At 39.5% G+C, this 23,352-nt stretch overlaps 2 protein-coding genes across 2 annotated transcripts in view; one reads left to right on the top strand and one right to left on the bottom strand.

Moving 5' to 3' along the window:
• The window catches only part of pstpip2 (proline-serine-threonine phosphatase interacting protein 2), a 17,890-nt gene extending 7,715 nt beyond the window's left edge, over positions 1-10,175 (top strand). The window contains exons 4-14 of the mRNA XM_022208558.2: positions 1,212-1,246; positions 1,357-1,463; positions 1,546-1,608; positions 2,155-2,247; positions 3,630-3,675; positions 4,374-4,453; positions 4,531-4,629; positions 6,255-6,351; positions 6,497-6,581; positions 6,709-6,746; positions 7,884-10,175. Coding sequence (XP_022064250.2) covers positions 1,212-1,246; positions 1,357-1,463; positions 1,546-1,608; positions 2,155-2,247; positions 3,630-3,675; positions 4,374-4,453; positions 4,531-4,629; positions 6,255-6,351; positions 6,497-6,581; positions 6,709-6,746; positions 7,884-7,936 — 796 coding nt within the window. The 3' untranslated portion in view covers positions 7,937-10,175. The remainder of the gene's footprint in view (positions 1-1,211; positions 1,247-1,356; positions 1,464-1,545; positions 1,609-2,154; positions 2,248-3,629; positions 3,676-4,373; positions 4,454-4,530; positions 4,630-6,254; positions 6,352-6,496; positions 6,582-6,708; positions 6,747-7,883) is intronic.
• Positions 10,140-23,352, bottom strand: dhx29 (DEAH (Asp-Glu-Ala-His) box polypeptide 29). The gene is made up of 28 exons (XM_022208556.2): positions 23,029-23,352; positions 21,862-21,935; positions 21,644-21,757; positions 21,412-21,541; positions 21,186-21,325; positions 20,952-21,095; positions 20,444-20,570; positions 20,078-20,236; positions 19,434-19,602; positions 19,090-19,210; positions 18,601-18,987; positions 18,253-18,519; positions 17,999-18,142; positions 17,723-17,899; positions 17,142-17,282; positions 16,358-16,502; positions 16,138-16,258; positions 15,917-16,001; positions 15,662-15,750; positions 14,536-14,664; positions 14,351-14,426; positions 14,049-14,273; positions 13,785-13,921; positions 12,829-12,919; positions 12,450-12,737; positions 12,247-12,378; positions 11,543-11,639; positions 10,140-10,515 (listed from the first exon to the last, which is right to left on the bottom strand). Exons 1-28 carry the CDS (start codon positions 23,207-23,209, stop codon positions 10,460-10,462), a joined length of 4,146 nt encoding a protein of 1,381 aa, XP_022064248.1. The 5' UTR covers positions 23,210-23,352; the 3' UTR covers positions 10,140-10,459.

Raw genomic sequence — 23,352 nt, 5'->3', positions numbered from 1 at the left:
ATTTGATATTTTAAGGGAAGCGTACACATATATGGCAGCATGGCTCAATAGCGCCCCCTGTAATATAATGAAAGTTCAGCCCCCGAACCATGTTTCACCTACAGCTAAAAAATTTGGTACGCATCTGTAACACATCAGGATGCACAAAAAAGCCTCTTCCACAAATACCCAAAACCCAACAGGAAGTCGGCCAATTTGAATTATGTATCATATTTTGGACGATTTTGAATCAATTTTTGGACATATTCAAAAGCTATAAACGCAAACTGGGTCAGGATGTACTCCAGGCATGGGTGATCAAAAATTTTCAAAATTCTCCAAAAAAGTCTGAGGGCGGTAAAATCGCGTCCCCCAGAATTCCGATGTTTCGCCATGAAACAGGAAATGCTGTGTAACTGTCCTGTACATGCTTCAATCTGCCTGAAACTTTACACGCGTGATCAGACTCCAGCCCTGGTGACATACATAGGCTGATATACATTCACAGTTATAGCGCCACCTGATGGACAGTTTTAATAGTTCATCATTAACAAGGCCAAATTACAGCTGATGGACATGCTTGAATAGTCATGAATTTAAGTCCTGTCTGGACCTGGAATGGACACGTTGGGTGTGTTTCCTTCTTAAAACATTTGAAAATTCAAATTAAGAAAATATTTCAAATAATGCAGTTTACATCGGTGTGTCATTGATACAAACAGAAAGGAAACCCTAGAAACATTACTCCAGAGTACTACTAGTGGTCACAAACTTCACAGAGTACTTTTATTGTATTGTTTCCTGTGTGTGTTGTATGGTGGTGATGCAGCACACTGGATTTGATGTGTCAATATGTCCTTTTGGCTGATACTAATATCTACACCTATCTTTCCTACTCATTGCAGACAATATCAGGTCTCTGCTATAGCGGAATGAATTTATTTACACATCTATCTTGCAGAAAATTGCTCAAACTTCTATGTAAAATATGACACATTTATTTTTGTAACTTTTTCGAACAAAACTTTAACTTTCTTTAAACTAGTTAATGTTCATTTTGGGCCAATGCTGATATTTAATTTTAAAGCCTTTATCAGCTGATATCGATAATTCTGCTGATATCACCATCTAGTCGTCCATCTTCCAATATTTTCGGTCTTTGTGTACTGATTTTATGCAGGTTTTTATGTGTGGAATGTTTTTGTAATCTTGTTTATTTTCTACTTTTTAAGCTCCTTGAAAAGGTCCCTGGACGTGTTCAAATTACGTAAGTGCAATACATTCGAGTCTCAGTTGTACAGCTATCACTCGCTTGGATGTTTCAGTTCATGATTTCAGTCTAGATCATGGTTTAAGCCACACTTTTGTACCCTGCAGAGACTGAACACGTGAGTCTGTCACACTTTCAACTGGCCCAGAACATGAAGGACGAAGCCAAGAAGCTGGAGGATTTCAGAGAAAAGCAAAAAGAGGCAAGAAAAAAGGTTGGTGTGATGCACTGAAAAGATGACGGAATCTACCCCACAAAAATGATACCGATGATGAGATGTGCTGTTGTTACTTTAGATTGAACAACAGATGGATGCTCTTCACAAACAGAAGGCTTCACAGTTCAAGAAGACGATGGATGTAAGTAAAAAAAAGAAAGCCTTTGATTAAAAAAAAACATTTCTGTTCCTTTTCCTTGTAATATGTTATTGATAAACTGGCCGGATCTGTCAAACATTTAAAGGCAGGAAAGTCACAGTTCCAGTCGGGCTTTCTAGGTCACGTTCGAGGTGGCTAGAGTGAAATGAAAACCATAAGTATTTAAGCAAAATAACACCAGCAGATTGTCCTACTGGTGAGTCACACTGGAGGAGTTTCAGTTGTGTTGTGAAAATGCCATTCTTATCCTTTCCCTGTTCTTCCTCTTTGGAGGGGGGAAGTTGTGTTGACCAGTCTGGGAAGTGAACCGCCGTGTGTCCTTTAACACCATGACAATCCTCGCCAAAAGAAGAAGTCCTTGTCATGCATGACTTAAATGAACATCAATATTAGTGTTTGGCGCTGAAGAAGCTGATGGCAGCAGACTGAATTCTTTTGTTTTGTGGATGTTTTTCTTTACAAATGTTGTGGTGATGAGCAATCAGTTTGTGGTGATTAATCTGATATTAACTGCGGCGACTTCCCCAGTCCAAGAAGACGTACGATCAGAAGTGCAGAGACAAAGAAGAAGCAGATCAGAACGTGAACCGAAACACCAACAACACCAAGCACATGGAGAAGGTACGCAGGCGTCACTGGTGTCCACACTTTAAATTAAACGTGTTAGTTTAAAGAAAGAAAGAAAGAAAGAAAGAAAGAAAGAAAGAAAGAAAGGTGAAACACCAGGAAAACTGGTAAAAAGCAGTGGAATACATTGATGTTCAAAAACTGTGAAAAATATCAGCAAATATATGTAAATAATTTTATTTTTAGCTTCTTAAATTACTATTTGTAAAAAAAACCCAGATAATTAATATGGATGTTATGTACAGTTTTGACCAAAATCCAAGAAAAAAGTAACAATTTAGATGGGGAAAAACTATCTAAATAATTACTTTTTTCTTCTCTTTTATTGGATATTATGTGTAATTTAACAAAACAGGAAAAATCTGTATATTTGACAGTTAGGACAATTATTGATGCACATATTGATATACTTATTTTTCTTTCAAATAGCAGCAAGTATCTGCAAAATCTATTTTTTTAAATTTAACTACATTAAAAAAGTGTCATTTGCAGTCAAAAATTGTAAAAGAATGGGGTTTTTTTGTTCGTTTTTTTTACATTTTTACCCGCTCTGGTAAATTACAGATAAAAAAAAAATCACAGAAAAAAGCACAAATTTACATGTAAACCATAAAAAGCAGGACAAGACTGCATTTGCTATTCAGTTATGCATTTATATCGGTTATATTTTGTTTTATTCATACTTATTTTTTTAAGAAACATCTTGTGTAGATATAGTATCTCTTCTTCCAGGGAGTCCTGATCAAAACAACAGTACAAACAGTTTCTTATAAACAATTTAAACTTTTCAGAAATCTCAAATATTCATTAATTCAAACTTCTCAGTTGTGAGGATGCAATATTTATTTATTTTTTTGCTTTGTATTATTGAAAACTGAAAAACAATAATAATAAAATAGTCGGCAAAGCCCTCAACAAGATGTAAATCCTACATTATTGGCCTGAAAGAAAACTACTGGGAGGCTTATTTCCACATCAGAGGTTGACAGACTGCCAGAGTCTGTGGTGTTATTTCAATCGACGGGAACATTCAAAAGTTGGAAGAATTAAAAAGTCTCAGCATTTATCTTGTCTGAATTCAAGCTGTGAGAAAGAAATTTGTCGTATTTTGGAAAAAACAGACATCATGCACAGCAGGGATGGAGGTTTGTACTTTCATGAGTTTCATCTCGCTGACGCAGGTTTAACCAAATGAAGCTGCTGCTGTTTGCACTCTATTATCTCTGTGCTTCGACTTCCATTTACTACATGTCAACTCATTTATTCCAGAAAGGCATGAGATCAACAGTTCAAGAAAGCCTCATGTATTTTTTGGATGTGTTATTTGATCTGTGTTAGCTTATTTTAATTTGAACTTTATCATCCCAAACTTTCAGCTCAATTCAAAAGCTCAGCAGGCCAAACAGAACGCAGATGAAGCAGGTAAGGACCGCATTAACCATTTAATCTGAAATGCTTCACATTTAGATTTAGTTTGACCCTTGGTATGAACATAGTGGTCAGAGCACCAAGCATCCTCTCCGGTACATTTTGAGCATCAAACACTCAAATTCTTGCATTCTGGGGAATTTTATTTCATTAATTCATTCATTTTCTGCATCGATTTATAAGTGAAAAGGTCTTGATTTACTCTTCTGTACTCTTTAGTGTCTTTAGTTTGCAGAAGAAGCCTCTATAAATGTACATGTGGCAGCTCTTAATTACTATGAAAGATGAATTTATAAAGCTTTGAATCTTTGAAAGCTCAGATGTGATTCAGCAAGATTTCCACTCATGTTCGAAAGTTTCTGCACATTCGGGACGCGTCATGCATGTCTGACATAGTGAAAAAAAATGATCTGACCCTGGACCACTGTTATCGTTATAGTCAAAACTTTACCACCACTGAATTTGTTATGCACATAAAGTAGATGTGTCTATAAAGATGAATTCTGATCACTTTTCATCCCTTAACTTTCCCTGAAGCGCCACAGAATTTTAATCTGTTTGTTCATTTTCCTCACAGAGCTCCATGCATGACTGAACATGATTTAATAATATGTCACAGGGCATGAGTTATTGTTGTGGTCGGTGCATGGTGTGTGGGCATTTATCATGTTTACACTGTGCTTCACTGGCAGACAGGTTGTATCAGCAGAATGTGACCACGATGGGAAAGATTAGAGACGACTGGATGAAGGAGCACGTTAAGGCCTGTGAGGTGAGACCGTGAGTCACTGCTGAAGCTGGAATGAATCATGGAAATGAGCTCATGTCACTCTCATGTTTTCATCATAGATGTTTGAAAAACAGTCAGTGGAGCGCATCAACTTTTTGAGGAACACAGTGTGGACTCACCTCAACCAGCTTTCCCAGCAATGTGTGACCAGTGACGAGGTAAAGACACGAACCTTTAAAGCGGCTGTAACCAGTATTTTATATTTATATTATGAACCCCAGAGCCTACCAGCGGGTTTGACAGCTTCTGGTTTGAAAAACTGGCAGATTGCACCATTTTTACAGCCATTAATTGTAAACACAGAAAGAATACAGTGGTTGCTTGTCTGTTGTAGAGGTTAGGTTCCAGACCCCCACGATAGGCAAACATCCGCGAAGTAGAGACCATATTTAATGTATTATTTTAATATATTTTATGGCTTTATAAACCCTTATAAACCCTTCTATGCTCTCACCCCTGTAAGACCCAAATATAGGAAAAAATAATTTGCAAGAATTGAATATATGGAAAAAATAACAAATAAATGAGCAAATATTAAATATATATGTATATATACATATATAGTAAAAAAAATGAAAGAATATAAACCCAAATTTCTCTATATTTATATATAGAAAAAATGCAAACAACATATAGCTATAGATAACAAAAATATAATTCAAAAAATATACCTGACGTTGTTTTTTCTAATTTTATGATGATCCTTGAACTACTCATCTGTGACACATCGTTCTATTGGGAAATTCAATCAAACCTAAGTTTAAAATTGGGACATTTCATCAAAATTCCTTTTTCTACATGTCTCATTGACAAAAATAAGCTGTTTACTGTCACTGAATCATGTAAAAACAAACAATTTCTGCAGTCCTCTGTGCCACTGGGAAGAAATTACTGACTCAGCTGAACCAACGGTCATGGGACAAAAATTCAGAAACACTTCGGCTGAACTGCAGGAAGTGTTTACAGAAAGCAGACAGGACACAGGCATTGAAACAAATGATCCATAGTGTGTAGCTTCACAATTTTTCCAGTTTTGGGCACTTGGAAGTGTTGGTCGTAGGTTTATTTTATCTTTTGTATGATTTATGAAATTAAAGACAGTCAAAAAAAGGCATTATTGAGTTCTTCAAGTCGTGGTTGTGCTGTTTCCATAGAATTACAAGACTTTACAATGCAAAAACACAGCAACAAACAAGCCCACAAATATAAAAATGTAAAATTGTGACTGGAATACGACATGACAAAAGGTTATTAAACCCATCAAATGAGCATGCAAAATGTGAAAATGGCCCTTCATAACACCATTTTAGCATCTTTGTGCTCCTTGTTAGGGTTTTACAGCTTGTACCTTGGTCATTGGTCTTACTGGGCAGCTGTTCAGAGTGAAAGAACTCTGATCAACCCAGTGTTCACTATCAGCCCTGAGCCAAACAGCAGGCAATTATCTGCTGAACATAACGGAGCATTTAGCAGCTAAAGGTGGCAAAGACCCAACCGAACAAAGAAGAGTAAATATTAGACTTAGGAGCACAAACTAAACGAATGGAGACATTTGTGATATCACCTTTGTAAAGTATGTCAGTAGGTGGCCAAAAAACAAACAAAAAAGCAATTAATGCAGGTTTAGAATCCAACCAGGAAATAGAAATTATATTAGTATCAATCTCAGTTTAAAAAAAATCTCCTTCAGTGTATCTATGAAGTCATAGATTAACGAGACTCTGACCTTATTTTTACTCCCTGTGCTTGTGTGTGTGTTTCTGTGTGTGTGTGTGTGTCATAGCTGTATGAGGAAGTGAGAAAGTCTCTGGAGCAGTGTAACATCCAGGAAGATATCGAACACTTTGTAAACCTCAGGCGGACCGGCGACAAACCACCAGGTGTGAACGCAGCAACAATTCATCCACAATATTGTGACATTAACAATTAACCAGCGCTGGAATGCACACTGAGGCAGGCGGTTATCAGACAGCACACAAGCACACACTGTTTCATATAAACAGTGTCTGTCTTCCTCTTTAACAGCTCCTGTTATGTATGAGAACTTCTATAGTGGTCAGAAGTCTCCAACTGCAGCTTCTCCTTCTCGACTGCCTCCACCAATCACCAGGTAACAAAAAGAAAGACCGAAGGAGAGACACTACCTGTCTATTGATTTCATTCTTCAGCCTGTTCTACCTTTATAGAGCACTAAAGGCACAGTTATGATTGTTTTCCTTGTTTTTTTGGATTTTCAGGAGGGCGCCACCACCCGAGCCAACACAGAACAATAGAGGTATGATATTCTTTCCACCTTAACCCTCCTGTCGTCCAGCAGGTCAGATTGATGTGTTTTAAAGTTTGAAAATGTGGGGGAAAAATATATTTTCAGTGAAAATTTCCACATTTTCAACATTTCTGGGAAATTTTTGAATATATTTGGGTGGAAAAAAGAAATGTTAAAAAAACGTTTTTCTTTAAGAACATTCAGAAAAAAATTACCAAAATCCAATGAATTTTGCCGCATAAATATTTCGCTGTAAAATATTAGAAGGTTTACTGATATGTATGGAATCACTTTACCATTTTTTTTGGAGGATTTTTACTAATTTTTTGAAAATATTTCCAAATTTTACTTTTTTTTTTTAAATATTTTTATTTCTTGCCGTATTTGAGGATGTTTTTAAAAATAAAACTTTTAAGAGAAACTTTTAAGGAATTTTCTTCCTGAAGATTTTGCAAATTTTTATAAATTTGGGGAATTTTTTTGCTGAATTTTGGGATTTTTTCAGAGAAACTAACAATATTTTTGGTGTCCGTAAATGAGGACAATAGGAGGTTTTCTCTGTATCATATTTTGTTTGAGGCAAATTTATTGGAAACTTGCATTTCTAAAGTAGAATATGAGCTATGTCGATACACATACGTATAAGCCAGAGCACTAAAACCACAAATTGTGTCTCTCCCCATTGTGGTGTCAAAACAGACCTACCAGGGCATGGATTTGTACTTTTGGGGTGTCCTGTGGTTTCTAGCTGGCAGCAAATCCTTTGATTCCCGTGGGTTGTGGGGTGGATTGGACTAGTTCCCACGGCTCAGACAAATGCTTGATTATATAGGGATCTGAGTTAAAAGGTTGACGCCCAGAGCTCTTGGTCGGGTTCCTCGAGCAGTTTTTTCAGGATGCATTGTTCAGCTGTGGGAGGCTGTTGCTATGAGGGTGTTTGCTTGTTCTGCAACAATGTTCAGGTGTAACATTCACACGAGTGTCAGGATCCAGGTTTCCCAGGAGAATGTTACATTGTAAAGTAATGGCGTTCATGTTACCTGTCGCTGCTTTTAGTGTTGTGGCTAATCTGTGTTTGTGTGCAACAAAAGGTGTTTGCTTTAATGCTTAAAAACCGTGCTGTTTTTGTCTTTTTTTCAATGACAGATACACTCTACTCAACGGTGCAGGATGCCGGCTACAGTCTCATCCAGTACTAACCCACACACAGATCCACCGGTGGAGTTGTTGTACATTTTGTGCTCCACAGACAGCATTTTAACGACTATGTGTGATTACTTCCTGCTTTGTGAGTCCCTGTAAACATAAGGTCAGGTAGAAAATGTGAGTGTCATAACTGTGTGCATGGAAAGATTCAGGTGAGGTTATGTTGATGTTTTGAACTTATCACTGTGTTATAAACAGTACAGGAAATATGATAAACATATATTATATATTTTAATATAATATTTAAATACTTTAAATATGAAAGAATTATGTATTGTGTAATTATGTAAGTTCAAAACAGAAAAAAACAGGATTTCTGCTTCATATTTTTGATAAAATTGACACATAAAAAGTGATCAAACACACACCTTAAACAGTGATGTCTGTCTAATTACTGTATAAACTTCATGAATCAGTCCAGTGTTCCAACACAGAGGCTGTTAACTATTGTGTGTATGTCATGCGGGGCTCTTTTTTCTACATAACTACATTACAGTTTATTTTCAGGTCTGTATTTATTTTTAAATTTAGCACATTTCCAGTGGTGATTCACAAAATCAAGCAAGTTTTCATCTGTTTACTTGTTTTCATTTCCTCCATGTTGTGAAAGTAGCTTGTCAGCTGACTGATATCTTGTGGTGGAAAGGGCCCCTCAAAAATTGCAACACTGGTTTTCCAAAGTCCTGTAACTTTCAAGTTTTCTGCTCTACATTGACATTCTAGTAATCTACATACATGTGTGTTTAGGAGTTTTGTTGGGAGTTTTTGCACTTTGTTTTTTCTTTATTTTTTTTACTGAAAATGCACAATTTGTAGAAATGTATGCATTTGAGATTCCAGAAGTAAATATTCTCCACTGCATCTTTTCAAACCCTATTCCAAACCCGATCAAATAACTTGATCTGTGTTATTATATCGCACAGGGTAATATCTCATGGAAATGTGCTTTTTTGAAATATTTGTAGCAGCAAACATTTCATCCAAACAGTACCTACGAATAAATAAGGTGTTCTTGAACACCACAAGGAAAATTAGCTTTTGCAATAAAGCATTCAACAAAAACAGTAATAGAATAACATTCTTCTGTTGAAAAAGTAAGTACACTTAGGAGCTGATGTCTTCCCCTGTAGCTCTTCTGTGCAAAAGTTCTTCAGTTCCAGTATATTTGAGGGTGCGCCTGTTTCAATTCAGCTCACAACATTTCAATGGGTTTAAATCTAGGCCTGGCCAAAGCCCAACATTTCTTCTTTTTGAGCTATTCCTTGGTGGATTTATTGTGTGTAGGTCATTATCCTGTTACAAGCTCCACCTCTGGTTCAAATTCAACTTTCAGGTAGTTGTTTTTAGCCTTTTCCTGAAGTCAAACAGCTCTTTGATTCATTTAACCAGAGCACATTATTCCATACAAAACCTTGCTCTTTTCCTGTATGTTCACTAGCAAAATCCTGTAATGAAACTTCAGAGTTTTTGGAGATTGTTTTTGCATCGAACATTCTGCTTTTTGGGCTAAATTAGCAGCATCAGGCAGTCCTGCACAAAATGACAGCTTGTTAAAAATCTATGCCACTTTTAGATGATTTTCCAGTGTAAAGATTTCATATTGGTGAGCTTTTTAGATCCCTTGCCAGGTTGAGGTACCTACCCCCTATTTTTTTCGCGAGGATCCCTTTAAATCTTGGCTTGATGAAAGCAAATAGAACAGTAGCCACTAGGTTATAGAGGGTTTTTTTTTTAAACAACTTTTTTTTTTTTTTTTTTGCCTTTTTCAGCTTTTTTATTGATAGACAGAGTGAAGAGACAGACAGGAAACGTGGGAGAAGACATGCAGCAAAGGGCCACGAGCAGGAATTGAACCCGGGCCGCTGCGTCAGGGACCAGCCCCTGTACATGGTTCGCTCACTTAACCTGTTGAGCTATACGGGCGCTCCAGGTTTTAGAGGTTTAAATAAGAGAAGCTCAATCTGACAACCTTTAAGCATGTTCCAATAATTGGCACCTAATCTGGATCCCCTGATTCTAGTTTTGTGGATTTAAAGAATGTCATTTGTTTGAGTATATCACCTTCATCTGTAGGAACTGTGTTAAGGACAATCAAATGTTTGAATGTGTCAAAAAGCCAACATTTCCCTGAGTTGTGCTTTCATAATGTATATATTATCGAAGATGTAAATTTTGACTGTAAACCATGACACAATGAACATTTCAAAAACAAAGACAGCTTTATTTCCTCCACATGTGGCATCATCATTATTACCTCATTTGTTATTTTTTCCTGTTAAATTTGAGCATGTCTTTATACATTTCCTATTATACAGTCCTCCTCAATGTGAGTTAAGAGTTCCTGGAAACCACCAGTTCATCTTCAGGACACCCACATCATCCAGTGGGCGACAGTGAGTCTGCAGGCGTTCATCTTGAGCACTGAAGACAACTGAAGACCTGCTGATAGTAGACGTAGTTGATCGTGGCAGAAAAGGTGTTCTGGTTCTTCAGCGGCAGCCCGTAGTGGTTCACTGTCAGACAGCATGCTCTGATTTGATCAGATCAAGAATCATCTGGATGGTCGTCTCACCTACATCAGAGAGACACAGTTAGATCCATTAATACAAACCTGTTATTTGTACCTGGAGGCCGTTTGATCTTATATTGTATCTTGGAATTGCAAACCATATAAGTTTGCTTCATAATGAAAAAAATGGATAATTTTCCCTCATGAACAAAACTGTTTAGCTTGAGGCCAATTTTATGATGATATAAAGGAAAAGACAGGCATTACTTCACAGAAGAGACAACATCAGCAGTACACCAGAGCCTCAGTACTCTCCTACTGGTGGCCATCTGGTTCTAGTCAAGACACTTTTGTTTCTTTTTTACGAAAGGGCACAAATGCATAGTTTCCTATTTGAAAAAGGTGAAGTAATTTCCCAAAACAGTTGGGACCTGTGGTTTTCAGAAGAAATTTGTCATTCGAGAGTAAATTGAGGATGTGTTGGGGACTATTTTCAGATGTAGATTGATACACATTGGACATATGGGACAGATACTTGTTGATAGGATCCATTTATTGTTAGATTTGGTCATTTTATGAGATTTGTTGATGGTAAGAAAAAGTCCTTTAACTGTTAGGATAAAATTACTGCCTTGATGAACTGTCAGCAGTTTTAGTTTTATAATTGCCAGAACAGACAAAAATTGACCGCATTTAATAATTAGTATTGACATGGCATCATGTTTTCAGTTTTAACATCGATATGTCCCATTTTTGTGAACCTGATACCTCTTGGACGTCTTGAGAGAATGTCTTCAAATTTCGTACATTTTTGCGGACTGAGTATTCAAAGATCACTATGACTTGTGAGCTCACAAAACATGTATTTAACCCAAACCCTAAAGGACGTTTAATGCCGATTACGACAACATTTCACACAAATGCTTAATAGGATAAAATTATGGACTGGATGATGCTGCATCTTCAAAAGTTCACAAACTCAAGTCCAGACAGACATGATGTAAGATGTAAACTTCAACTTGACTGGTTGTTGGAGGCAAACTACCAGAAGATGCATTTCTAGTTTTAGTTTTAACCGTCACGTGTTTACCTTCCAGATTCATCCGAGGATTCTCCAATTTCTTTTCAAGCAAAGAGTCCATCAGTTTCCTCAAGTGTTTGAAGATCACACCGATCCGCACAGGAGCCTTTTAAAGACGAGAGCCAAGAAAGTTTATTTGTACAGCACCTTTTAGCAACAAGGGAATTTAAACAGTCATAAATATATCTTTTTGAAGAGCAACATAAAAGGTGAGACATAAACAAGCAAAAATAGAATTAAACAGGAGAATAAAATTACAGTGCAGTGTAAGATAGGAATAAAGTGTCACAAAGCTAATTCAATTAAACATGTGACTTAAAAGAACAGAATCAAAGCAGATCTCAGGTTTTCTGGGATTTTGGTCCAAATATGAGGAGAATAAAATCTAAAAGCTGCCTACTTTTGTTTGGTTTTGACTCTGGAGAGTGGGCAGACATGAGATGGCTCAAAGCAGTAGGAGTTTCAGTTTCAGAATGCTAGACCGATGTGGTATTTTAGTTGTTTTTTTTTCCTAAGTCCTGCTGAGCTGTTTTAGTTACTGATAAACTATTAAGAATAACACAAATTAAACAGACACGAGAAAAAGATCCAGTCCATCCAGGACGCACTCTGCTGCTACAGGATGTGACAGAAAAGGAAATAACAAATGAATTCATTGACAGTTTTGAAGCCACACTGAACCAATCCAGGAGCAGGTCTCTGTGATCTCTGACCTGGAAGTGGATCCATCCATCCAGAGTGATGAGCCTCTCTCTGTGCTGAATATCGATGTCGCCTCCGAACAGCAGCATGGGGAACGGAGATATCAGAGTGGTGTCTCGCAGGTAGATCTTCGTGTATTTCACCTGTGGACCAACATTTGTTAACATCGCCGTAAAACACCCATAAAAACACCACCGACACGCTCCATCCGTACCTTCTCCTGGTACAGCAGCCAGCCGTGCGTCTGCAGGTTGCGGTTTACAGACGAGGGGTGAACCTGAGCCTTTCCTTGAGGCGTCTCCACCGTGCAGGCGACTCGCTCCAGGACGTCCACAGACGGAGTGACCAGGACTCGGCCCACGCTGTCGTAGAGTCCTGCCGTCAGCACCGCGTTCAGGATGGAGATCTGCTGCTTGGACAGCGAGGACGTCTGCTGCTGCTTGGATCGAGACGACCAGAAACCCACCTGCTCCATCATCTTCATCAGCTCATGCTTCACATCCTGCACGGAAGACGGCGTCAAGTCGAGGGATTAGCTTGAAAGAAGTGAGTCCTTGGTGAGAACATGCAAGCATGTGGATTTGACATGTTACCTCTATTGTGATAAGAGCTGTTCGATTGAGAAAGTGTTTCCTACAGTAGGACATTTCTGATCTCTGTCCTTCCGTCTGCGAGTTCTTCCACCTAAAAGAATAAAGAAAGTCATGACAAAATGAACCCCGATGCTAAGAATTTATAGAAATACCAAACATGTTGTTTTTTGAGGGAAGTAGTAGCAGCCTTATATTTCCTGTCCTCCCTGTCTGTCTCTACTACACCTATCAAATAAAGAACACAAAAAAGCAAAAAAAAAAACTTTCTGTAGTGTTTACAAAATAACTTTCAAGACTTCTTAAGGCCTTTTAAACCACATAAGGTGCAATTAAATACATTTATCTAATTCATGCTGGTCAGAGATTGACAGAAAACCAGTTCTGTCATTATGCTTGTTGGTACTTTTCAGCGCATTATAAACAATAATAATAAATCATCATCATTCATCATTAAATGATGAAAGGGAAGCAAAAGGGGAAGATATCTGATGCTTTCATAAGCCCCCTAAGCTTCTAAACTTGGGACAATGACCTCTATGATTACTTTGGTTAGCAGAAGTGACAGTATTCAGTACATGTTTCCTGATGCTGACTGAAAAAATGCACAAAAATAGACTGAACAACTTCCTTCCTGTGCTGTCTACTTTTGCACTAGCCTCACTTGTTTTTTATTGATGTATAATGTCGCATGGCAGCTCATAAACACATAAAAAGTACATAACTAAGGTTAAAGGACGGTCAAAAAAATATTCTTGATTTTCTGGGGTCCGAATTTCACTGCTTCTTAAGGCTTTTCAGGACCTACAGGTACTTTTTCTGCTACTTAACGGCTCAGTTTATTTTTTCCAGTCACTCCACTGAAAACATCTCAGTGATATTAAATTGATACTTGTGCGTGATTGATCTCAGAGACTTTTAAAAGTCCTAAACAGTCAAGTTTTCAGACTAGTCCGTACCCCAGATATGCATTGTATATCGTCAGGTGATCAGAGTTGGATAAAGCCAGTGCAGCTTTAGCCAGGTTAGCTTCCTCCTTTCTATTCATTGGTGTGGAGAAAGGAGATTTCTCTGTGATGGCTGCTGCAATGGTCGCCTAAAACAAAAAGGCTTTTATTAATATTCACGAAACATATGAAACAAATAACGGTTAAAAATACGTAAAATTATGACATAAAGGACCAGAGTGTTTGTTTTTTCAGTAATAAGGCAGAGGGACGTACTATGGGCTCCAGGCAGCCGAGGATGGCTCCATAGATGAGCATCTTTCCGATCTTCACGTTGACCGGCAGACTCGCCAGGTGGTGTCCCAGAGGGGTGAGGACGTGACTGTCTGGGTGACACGCTCCGATCTTCCTCAGCAGGTTGACGGCGTTACTGACCGACTGGGGCTGAGGAGCGTCCAGCGCTCGGCTCAGGAAGTCCTCTGGGGAGCCGTACTGACATTTCTACCAGACAGGAGCAAAAGCGTTTGCATTTGCCTGAATTTCTATTTTAGTGAAGTGACTGAGAGTGATTTATATACCATAATATGAAGGCAGAGCTCCTCCAGTGGGACCCGCAGAATCTCTGGAATGGAGTAATCCATGAAGGCATCAAACCTGGAGTCAAAGAGCAGAAGAGGTCAGCGTGTTAGCTGAAGCAGGAATGCAGTGTCTTTGTATATTCTTTGCTTTCTTATCTACAAATAGTGAGTGATGAGCTCCACACCTGTATTTTGGGTAGAGTCTGAAGCAGAAGCCGTTTCGGACACGTCCTGCTCTCCCTTGCCTCTGCAGAGCGCTGGCTTTAGAAACAAACGTCTCCACCAGAGAACTCATCTGGCTGCTCTCATGGTACCTGAACGAACAGAGATATACAGAGATATACAGCTTCAGTTATGTTTTCCAATTGCAATAACTATTACTCATGCTATTGGTGTGTTTCTAAAGGGGGAAAGGTGATCGGCCGTCAGCCCACCTTAATGTCTCTGACTGAAATATTTCATCATCAGCAACTAGTGACTCAGATATCATAAAATCAGGTCAAATATTAATTTCCCTGATCATGTAGCCTGATGACTTTGGTGAGCTCCTGACTTTTGTTACGTGTCAAATGACAGCTTCTTATTCATATTTCATTCTGGAGCAACATCAATGCATACAAACCTGTGCATTATCAACATTTTGTAAATTTGTAAAATATATACACAAATTCTTTCATAAGTACAAATGAAAGAATTTTTGTAATACAGTTTTGTTTTTTACATATATAATTACTCTCTGTATCCATCCATCCACTATCTATACACTGCTTAGTCCTCATTAGGGTCGTGGGTGGGTGGGTGGGGCTTTTTCTACTGATGCTCCCTACATTTTGGCACTACATCCTTTGCTGTCAGTATTAATAAAGTGAAAAGTCTGAAAGTGAAAAGAAATTTGGTCCAAATATTTCTGTTCAGAAGGTCTTACTTTTTTTCCTTGGTCTCCCTCTTCAGGAAGAGCCATTGTAACTGCAGTGATGACTTTCTTTGTTATTTAGTGCCATCATCAGGTCAAACTTTGTCATTTTAATTTATGACCATATACCTACAAAGCTAGAGACAGCCTCAGATGTGCTTTGTGTGTAGTGCTAATTAGCAACTGTTAGCATTTAGCTCAAAGCAGCTGCACCTTCTGGCTATTCGTCTTGTTTTTCTCGCTTCTTAACAAGATTAAACATGTTTTGCAGTGACGAACCAATTCTATTAAATGAGTTCTAAAGACAAACAGGACATCTTGTTGAACCTAAGATGGTACAACACAATGAAAATATAATTAAATACAAAACTTGTCTGGTATTCTTTAGAAGCTCTTACTTATTTTCTTTGGTCTTCCCAGTGTCGATGACAAACACAACGTCAGGAATAGTCACGCCTGTTTCAGCAATGTTAGTCGACAACACAATCTGAAAGAGACACAAATTATTTCAGAAAAGTTTAAACACACAACAAAAATCTGTTTTAGTGCGAGATACATGAATACAATGATAGAAAATGACTTTCTTGAATCACATCACATGCACTCCACTGTTTCAAATTCGTATTTTTAAAATTTGTCACATTCTATCGTACCTTTCTAACTCCAGCTGGGGGCACTGTGAAGGCAGCTGCTTGATCCTTTGATGAGAGAGTCGAGTGGAGAGCAACAACCCTGTATCTAAAAGATCGACAAAACTCAGAGTGAGGCGGAGGGAAAAGGTCAAGCTAAATGTGAGTCACTTTCTCTACTGTTTCCAAAGTTTGGTGGGGTATACTGAAATAAAGTACATCATATATTAGTGTGTGAATGTCACCTGTTTTTATCCCGGAACCTCTTGTCTGAGGACACGAGATCATACAGCTGCTGGATGTGAGCCAGGCCAGGCAGGAACACAAGAACGGCTCCATCCACGTCTGCAAACTGTGGGGATTTATCTACCAGAGACACACAGACATTTGATACACACAACAAAACTAAAACGTGTACGAATCTGTACTTAGTGCTGCCTGAGTCAGACGGTTGACGTGTTGTACCGAGGTAGTCGATGAGGTCGACCAGCAAGTCCATGTTGATCTTATTGGGATTCATGTACTGCAGCACCTGCCGAGTCCTGCTGCTGAAGTGGTCCAGGTCCGGACCGAGATCCCAGCCGGAGGACGAGTCCCTCACTATCACCTCCTGGAACAAAGAGCAGCACACAGTTCGACTTTAATTTAGAATCATTTAAAGTCCAAAAACGGTCCACTCAGTCTGCTGGTTAAAACCCATCTAAACAACCACTGCTGTGTCCGTCAACACCAACGTGTACTGCAAAGGGAAAAGTCCCCTCTATAGATATGTTATGACAATTTAAAAAAAAATGCATCAAATGCTTTAAGTAGCAGACCAGAGAATGACCAGAGTGTCTGCAACGTTCCTAAAGTTTACAGAGCTTTATGTGGCTTTCACCTTTGTTTAGCTGTCCGTTTATTTTGGTTCACGCTCATATGCTGTGTTTATTAAGAAAACCTGCTCAACACTGTAAAGTCCTGTTTGAAAAGTTAGCAACCACCTGGTAACTTTAGCAGCTAATGAGAAACATATTTCCCTCAGGAGATGGTGGAGAGCTAAAAAAAGAGCTAAATGAGAGAAAAACAACCCCTACAGTAATTGTTCATTCACTGGTAATCGCTGGAAATGAGGGCATTTTCTAAAATAATTATGAAGACAACAGCAACAAATAAGATATAAAATAATACCACAATACACAATGATTAGAAACAAAAATTACACAGAGCAGGTTACCAAACCAACACCAGATATAGAACTGTTGTATACCTGGTGCTGCAAAGTCTTGCCGCCTTTCTGTGTGACAGAGATGCTGACTTCTTCTTCTTCTTCCAGAATTTTCTGGCTGTACTCCGAGTCCTTCTCCAGAACGTATCCTGTCTGCTCCACTATGTCTTCTAAATGAAACACCTGGAAACAAAAGCACAGAAGCTTGAAATCATCCTCTTGGTCCTATCTTTGGTTCTCGGTTGTGGTACTTTCTGCTTAACCCATCTTCATTTTGATTAATCCTGCTTGGAATCCTGATTGACTGATTTAAAGCTCCAGTTCTGGTTCCTCTCTCCGCCTAACCTGTGATTGTTTGGATGCAGCAATTTGGTTTAAAAGTGCACCAAATCTGACAGTCAAAGCTGCTGTGATATTAACTGAGCAGTCTACCAGTGTTCCTGCTGTTCTTTCTGATTTTCATACTTTGCTAAATGTTTTTTGATAGTCTTGTCTGCTGGTGATTATTTGACAAGTCGAGCTGGAATCTTTTCTGTGTCCTGGAACTTGTACAGGCTTAGTTTATACCCATATACTCATATTATACTAGAGTTTTACAAATGAACACAAATTCCAACTCTTACTTCGACTGGGAACGTTCTGCCAGGAATAGTGATCACTGGGCAGCGGTTGAAGTAGCTGGAGAACTTGTGACAGTCCACTGTGGCGCTCATGAGGATCAGCTGCAGGTCGGATCTCCTCATTACGACGTCCTTCAAGATGGTGAGCAGGAAGTCCGACTGGACGCTGCGCTCATGAACCTGAGAGGGAAGCAGTTGAATATATCAGCCTGACAGTGGAAAGAATGCTTTAGGAATCTATTTAATCTGCTAATTCTGAGTTTGATCGGGAGCTGTCACCTCGTCTACGATGATGTGGGTCAGAGAGCTCAGGTGTCTGTCATGCTGCAGCTTCCGGAGCAGAACTCCAGTCGTACAGTAGAGCAGGCGGGTCCAGTCACCAGACTGGTTCTCCATCCGGATCTGGTATCCGCACAGCGACGACTGAATTCGACATGAAATACAGCCATTAATACAGGTGGCAGTGAAGAGATAATAATAATGTTTTAGAATAAAGGTCCACAAGCTTTAAAATGCTAAAAGTGTGTCTTCACCTTGGATCCTGGTCCGTCCTCACAGCCCATCTCCTGGCTCACTCTGCAGGCCAGGCTCATGGCAGATATCCTGCGGGGCTGAGTAACCACGATGTTGCAGGACTGTGCTGCTTTTCCTCCAGTCAACAGCTCCTCCAGCAGGAACTGAGGGATCTGAGTGCTCTTTCCGCTGCCCGTCTCACCAGCCACCACCACCACCGGGTGGCGCTGCAGAGCCTCCAGGACACGATGTCGGTGTTGAAACACAGGCAGCTGCTCTCGCTCTGCCTTAAAGTTAGGATCCTCGTTAAATCACACGTCTGTTTTTGAAGCAAACTGCACTATAAGGAAAATGTAAAATGCATCTACCTTCAGTTTTTGGGCGAGTGGTGATTTCTTCAGCTTCATTAAAAGCTCTCTGGCCGCCTCAAGTGCTCCTTCCCTCCTCCCTCCTGTTTTCTCACTCTTGTCCTCCACTTCTTCTCCTCGCTCCCCGATATCCAGACTGGCCAGGCTCTCCCAGGATTCCTCAGGCTCTTCGTCGTCCGCCCCACTCTGCCCGAGCTGCTCCTGGGATCCAGAGTTTTCCCCTCGACTCTGGTTCTGCTGCTGTTTGAGTCGGGTCAGGAGGCGGGAGATGAACTGGTCTCTGGGTTTGTTGGCAGCAGTGCGGCTCTCTTCCTGCTGCAGCTGCTCACTGTCTCTCCACTCCAGCCACACATCTCTGTAGGTTGGAGGAAGGAGCTGGTGCACTGACTGAACAAAAGAACGGACGGGAAAGAATTCATTGCAGACACAAAGATAGGTTTGGCTAAAACTGTAGGTAAAACTGGCAGAACTGCTCTAAACACAAATTACCTGTCCTTTCACCAGGTTGTAAAGTGCCAGTGTGGCTGCTAGGTGTTGAGCCTGCATGCTGTCCTCAGTCAGGATGGTGGGACAAACTTCCAGAACATCATCTGCCCTCTGAACACGCACCCTGATGTACACAAAGACATCATATGAACACAAAATATTTCTAAATTCACTAATTAGAATTCACTAATTCTTCAGTCCAGGTGGCACAGATGTTATAGCACAGTACAAACTAAAGTTTTCCATTATTTCAAGTGGCATCACATAGTAACACACAACAGAATCCTTGTGTTTGTGAATGGTAGTAGCTGTGTGGGTGAACCACAGAAAAACACACTCATGCTTACTTGCATCTCCAGTATCGACCAGCAGCAACTTTGTGAAAAGCCGGCGCTGGGCTTTTGGGCAGGTTCTTTCGGACCCAGTCGATGAGGAACTGTTTGGGTGACTTTCCAGTCCAGCTGCGAGCCGTGTAGTCAAAGTTGCGAATGTCTTTTGGCTCGTTCTTTTTGACAACTGCAAAGAGAAATGGTGAAAAAAGGTCTGCAACTAAACCCGTCTCAAATAGAAACCATGAAAACTGCAGGCTGTTGTCTGATGTTTGTTTGATGCTTCTGTCTGTGCCACATTAACATCCTAAATGTCTCTTCCTTACACACTTAAATGACTGCATTTCTTGTGGTTTTGGACCATCTGTGCCCTCTGACGTTTCTGGAGGTTTTAACAATTAATCCACACCATGTAAGCAGAGGTCAGAAAAAAATGCCTGAAACAGCATTTAAAAATAGTACATCAGGAGGACAAACTCACGTCTATCTGTTGTTATGTGGATGTGACTTTCATACATACAGCATCTGTTACAGTGGTACTATGTAGTATATTAAATTTCAACCATCAGATCAAACCTTAAAGCTACTGTTTAAAATTGTTACTGACTACATCCTATACAGAACACTTAGAACCTGTGACTCTGACTTGGATCAGAAGGTACCTTTCTCTTTCGGAGGGGCCTTCTCAGCCTGTTCAAACAAATTGAAGCCGAGAACCTCTTTCTCCTCACTGACAGGGAGAGTTTTCTTTTCTTTTTGAGGTGCGTCCACCACTTTTATGGCTGGATTGAACATGGGATGGGACTCCAGTTGCTTCATTTCTGTGAAGACAAAACAAATGACACAATAGGAAATGCTACACGTGATCTGTTTATTTTTGTCTTGTTCTGTTTTAATATTCCAATTAATTTGCATTTTATATCCCACTGTTTATTTTTTCCACTCGTGTCATTTAAGAGGAAAGTAAAGAAATCACATTTGAGAAAAGTGACTCAAAAGTTAAATTATATTTCTATGCAATCACGAACCTTGCTGGATGATGCGTATTCGGTCCTGTGCCGACCTCTGTCCTGCTTTGTCTCCTTTGGTCTTGGCAGCAGCTGCCATTTCTTTAGCGTCATACAGTTGAGCAGTAAGGATCAAATACCTGTCATTCTACATAGCAGAAAATAATACACACTATTATCAGACAACTACACCAGGCTGTATAGTTGATGACATTTACTTTACCAGACTGTCACAACTTTCCAACTTCATAAAAAAAAAAAAGCAGATTGTTTTTAGCGATAGTTAAATATGAAGTACAGCCAGCAGTTTGTTAGCTTAGCTTAGCATAAGGACAGCTAGCCTCACTCTATCTGCCAACCAATGCGATAATGTTTAGTAATTTACATGTTAATTTAAAGTTAATCTATTCAACAAAAAAGCAGAAAAAATCCTCCAGCTCTTAGTACGAGAACAGGCTTTCCTTAAAGTCAGACTTTCTTGAATAAATAATTCCAATCTTCAGCTTTAAGTTGCTTTAGTTTTACTTACTGGATCAAACTTTTCATCAAGCTCAGGATTGTGTCTCTTCTTGCCTCCTTCCTGTTCCTCCTCCTCCTCTTCTTCTTCACTGCTTTGCTCTGCGTATCTTAAGATCCAGTCCTTCATGCTCGCAGCTTCATCCTTCTCAGTGGCCTGGCATACAACACATACACTTCTAAGCTTTGTGACAAAACACAGGAATCAGTCCAGTTGACTTACATTTCGGCAAGTAAACACACAAACCTTGGGTGTCTCTTTGTGGGTGTTGTTGGGAGCTTTGGGGCTCTGGGCTACAGGTTTCTGCTGGACAGGAGGCTGAAATCGAGGCCGACTCTTCTGACTCTCCTCTTGCATCTGCTGGCTAAAACCATCCGGCAGCTCCTCTGGTAAAACAGACGATAAATTCACAATTTCACTTTAAACAAGTAATAGGATGATGATATTCAAATGACTGCTGATGCTCTGCTACCATCGTTAAGGTTGAGGCAGAGCCAGTCGAGGGCAGAGTGGAGATCTCCTCCGTACAGCACACTGCTCTTCATCGCCTCCTCGATGTGCTCTCTCTTAAAGTTGAACTTCTGCAGCGCTGTGTACAGGTCCTGCAAGCACACACAGATGAAAACAACCATCTGTCACAGCACTAAATCTACATGTGTACTAATTTTATGAAGCATCACAGGATGTTTTTTTTTATCTTTTACCAGCAACTTCTTGCTCGTAAGTCTGCCTGATATTGGCCCTTTGTCCCCATTCTCCTGTCTGAAGTCATTAATCAGTTTGATGATCTTCTTCTCCAGGTCAGCTTGGATGGAAACCTTCGTTAGAACAGGTCAAATCACATTCACTGTCAACATTTGTAATGCTTTCCAGCATGAAACACACTTGACAAAATGGATGACACTTAGTGGAAAAGACTTACTTTAAGAATTGACTTGTCTGACACTCCACCTGTATCAACCTGAGCAGTGTTGGCGAGACTGTAGGTCTTTGGAGCTGATATTAGAACAAAACAGAACAGTATACTTTGTTAGAGACACATTTTATTGTGTTGACTGCAAATTATATCCTCAAACTTTACTAATTTGTTGAATTACTGAAAGTTTTTTCTTTTTGCCTAGTGAATTGATGTGTAATTACTATTTTATATATGTGTAATAATTATTTCTGGATTTATTGTAATTACTTAGATGATGATCAGCTGCGATACAAGGAAATATTGGATGTGTAGGACAAGACTTTGAGCTCACATTAGGTGCTCTGCTATCTTGTTCAGAGTGAAAATAAATCAGCCTAATGAAAGCCACAGAACGGACTGACAAAAATAATAAATATGAGTCAAATGATTACAGAAATAAAACCTCAATAGTCAAGTTGAGTCTGTTATTTATACAACAAATCTGAGAAAACTGCGGTGCTCTCCAAGAAAGAAATAAGACTGGCATTAAAATTTACATGTTAAGATTAGGGACCTCATAATATTATATCAAATCTAAATTTACCTGACTAAATCAAATAGAACTGTAAAATATTATCTAACAAATTACCTGACAAATACAGATTATTATTCAGCTTAAGACTCTAAAAAGAAAGTCAGAGATACACATCAAACCACAGTTGACAAAACCTCAATGTTTGTTTATGAACCTGACCAAAACAAAAACAAAAACAATAAAAACAACAACAACAACAACAACAACAACAACATATCTGGAAAGCAACCAAACCACACTATTCTTTATCCTATTAAATCACAGGTGACTGTGAGGAGTACAAAAGGGTTTCATATGAAAAGTTTTGGCATTAAATCTGATCAGCTCTGAAGCCTTTCGCTCATCCTAACAACACTTAGACTGTTTAAGACATATACAGTTTATGTAACAGCACAGCAGAAATTACAGGTGTGGTAAAGTCATTGCTTACTGTATAATAGCTACTGATCACCAACCACAGACGATATGACAACCTATGAAGCTGTTTAAAACTGCATGTATCTACACTCACACACTGATGTTTCTCAATATAGTGGAAATACAGCAGATATAAACACAATGTGGAGCGAATTTACTGCGTTGTCAGCTATCCCCACCTTTAGACTTGCTTTCTTTGCCTGATTTGACAGGTTTGTTGCCTCCTGTCTGTTTCTTCGGCTCCTCTGCCACGCCGGTCCCCACTGCAGCGGCTCCAGTCCTGCCCGCTGCCGCTGCTCCTCCTGCCGTGGCCACCGGACCGGCCGCCTGCCCTGCCGACTTCTTCTTCTTTCCGCCCATTAGCTCACTAAATCTCTGCCTGTTTGTGGCTTTCTTACGTTGCTAAATGATGCCAGATCATCGGTGAGGTGCTGGATAGCTGGCTACAGAGAAGAAACGACGCTGTGAGGTGTTTCTCCTCTCCTCTGCTGTTTGACCACACG

This window comes from Acanthochromis polyacanthus, chromosome 18 (assembly GCF_021347895.1).
Source record: "Acanthochromis polyacanthus isolate Apoly-LR-REF ecotype Palm Island chromosome 18, KAUST_Apoly_ChrSc, whole genome shotgun sequence".
Classification (NCBI taxonomy): Eukaryota; Metazoa; Chordata; class Actinopteri; family Pomacentridae; genus Acanthochromis; species Acanthochromis polyacanthus.
This window is presented reverse-complemented; position numbering and strand designations above follow the sequence as displayed.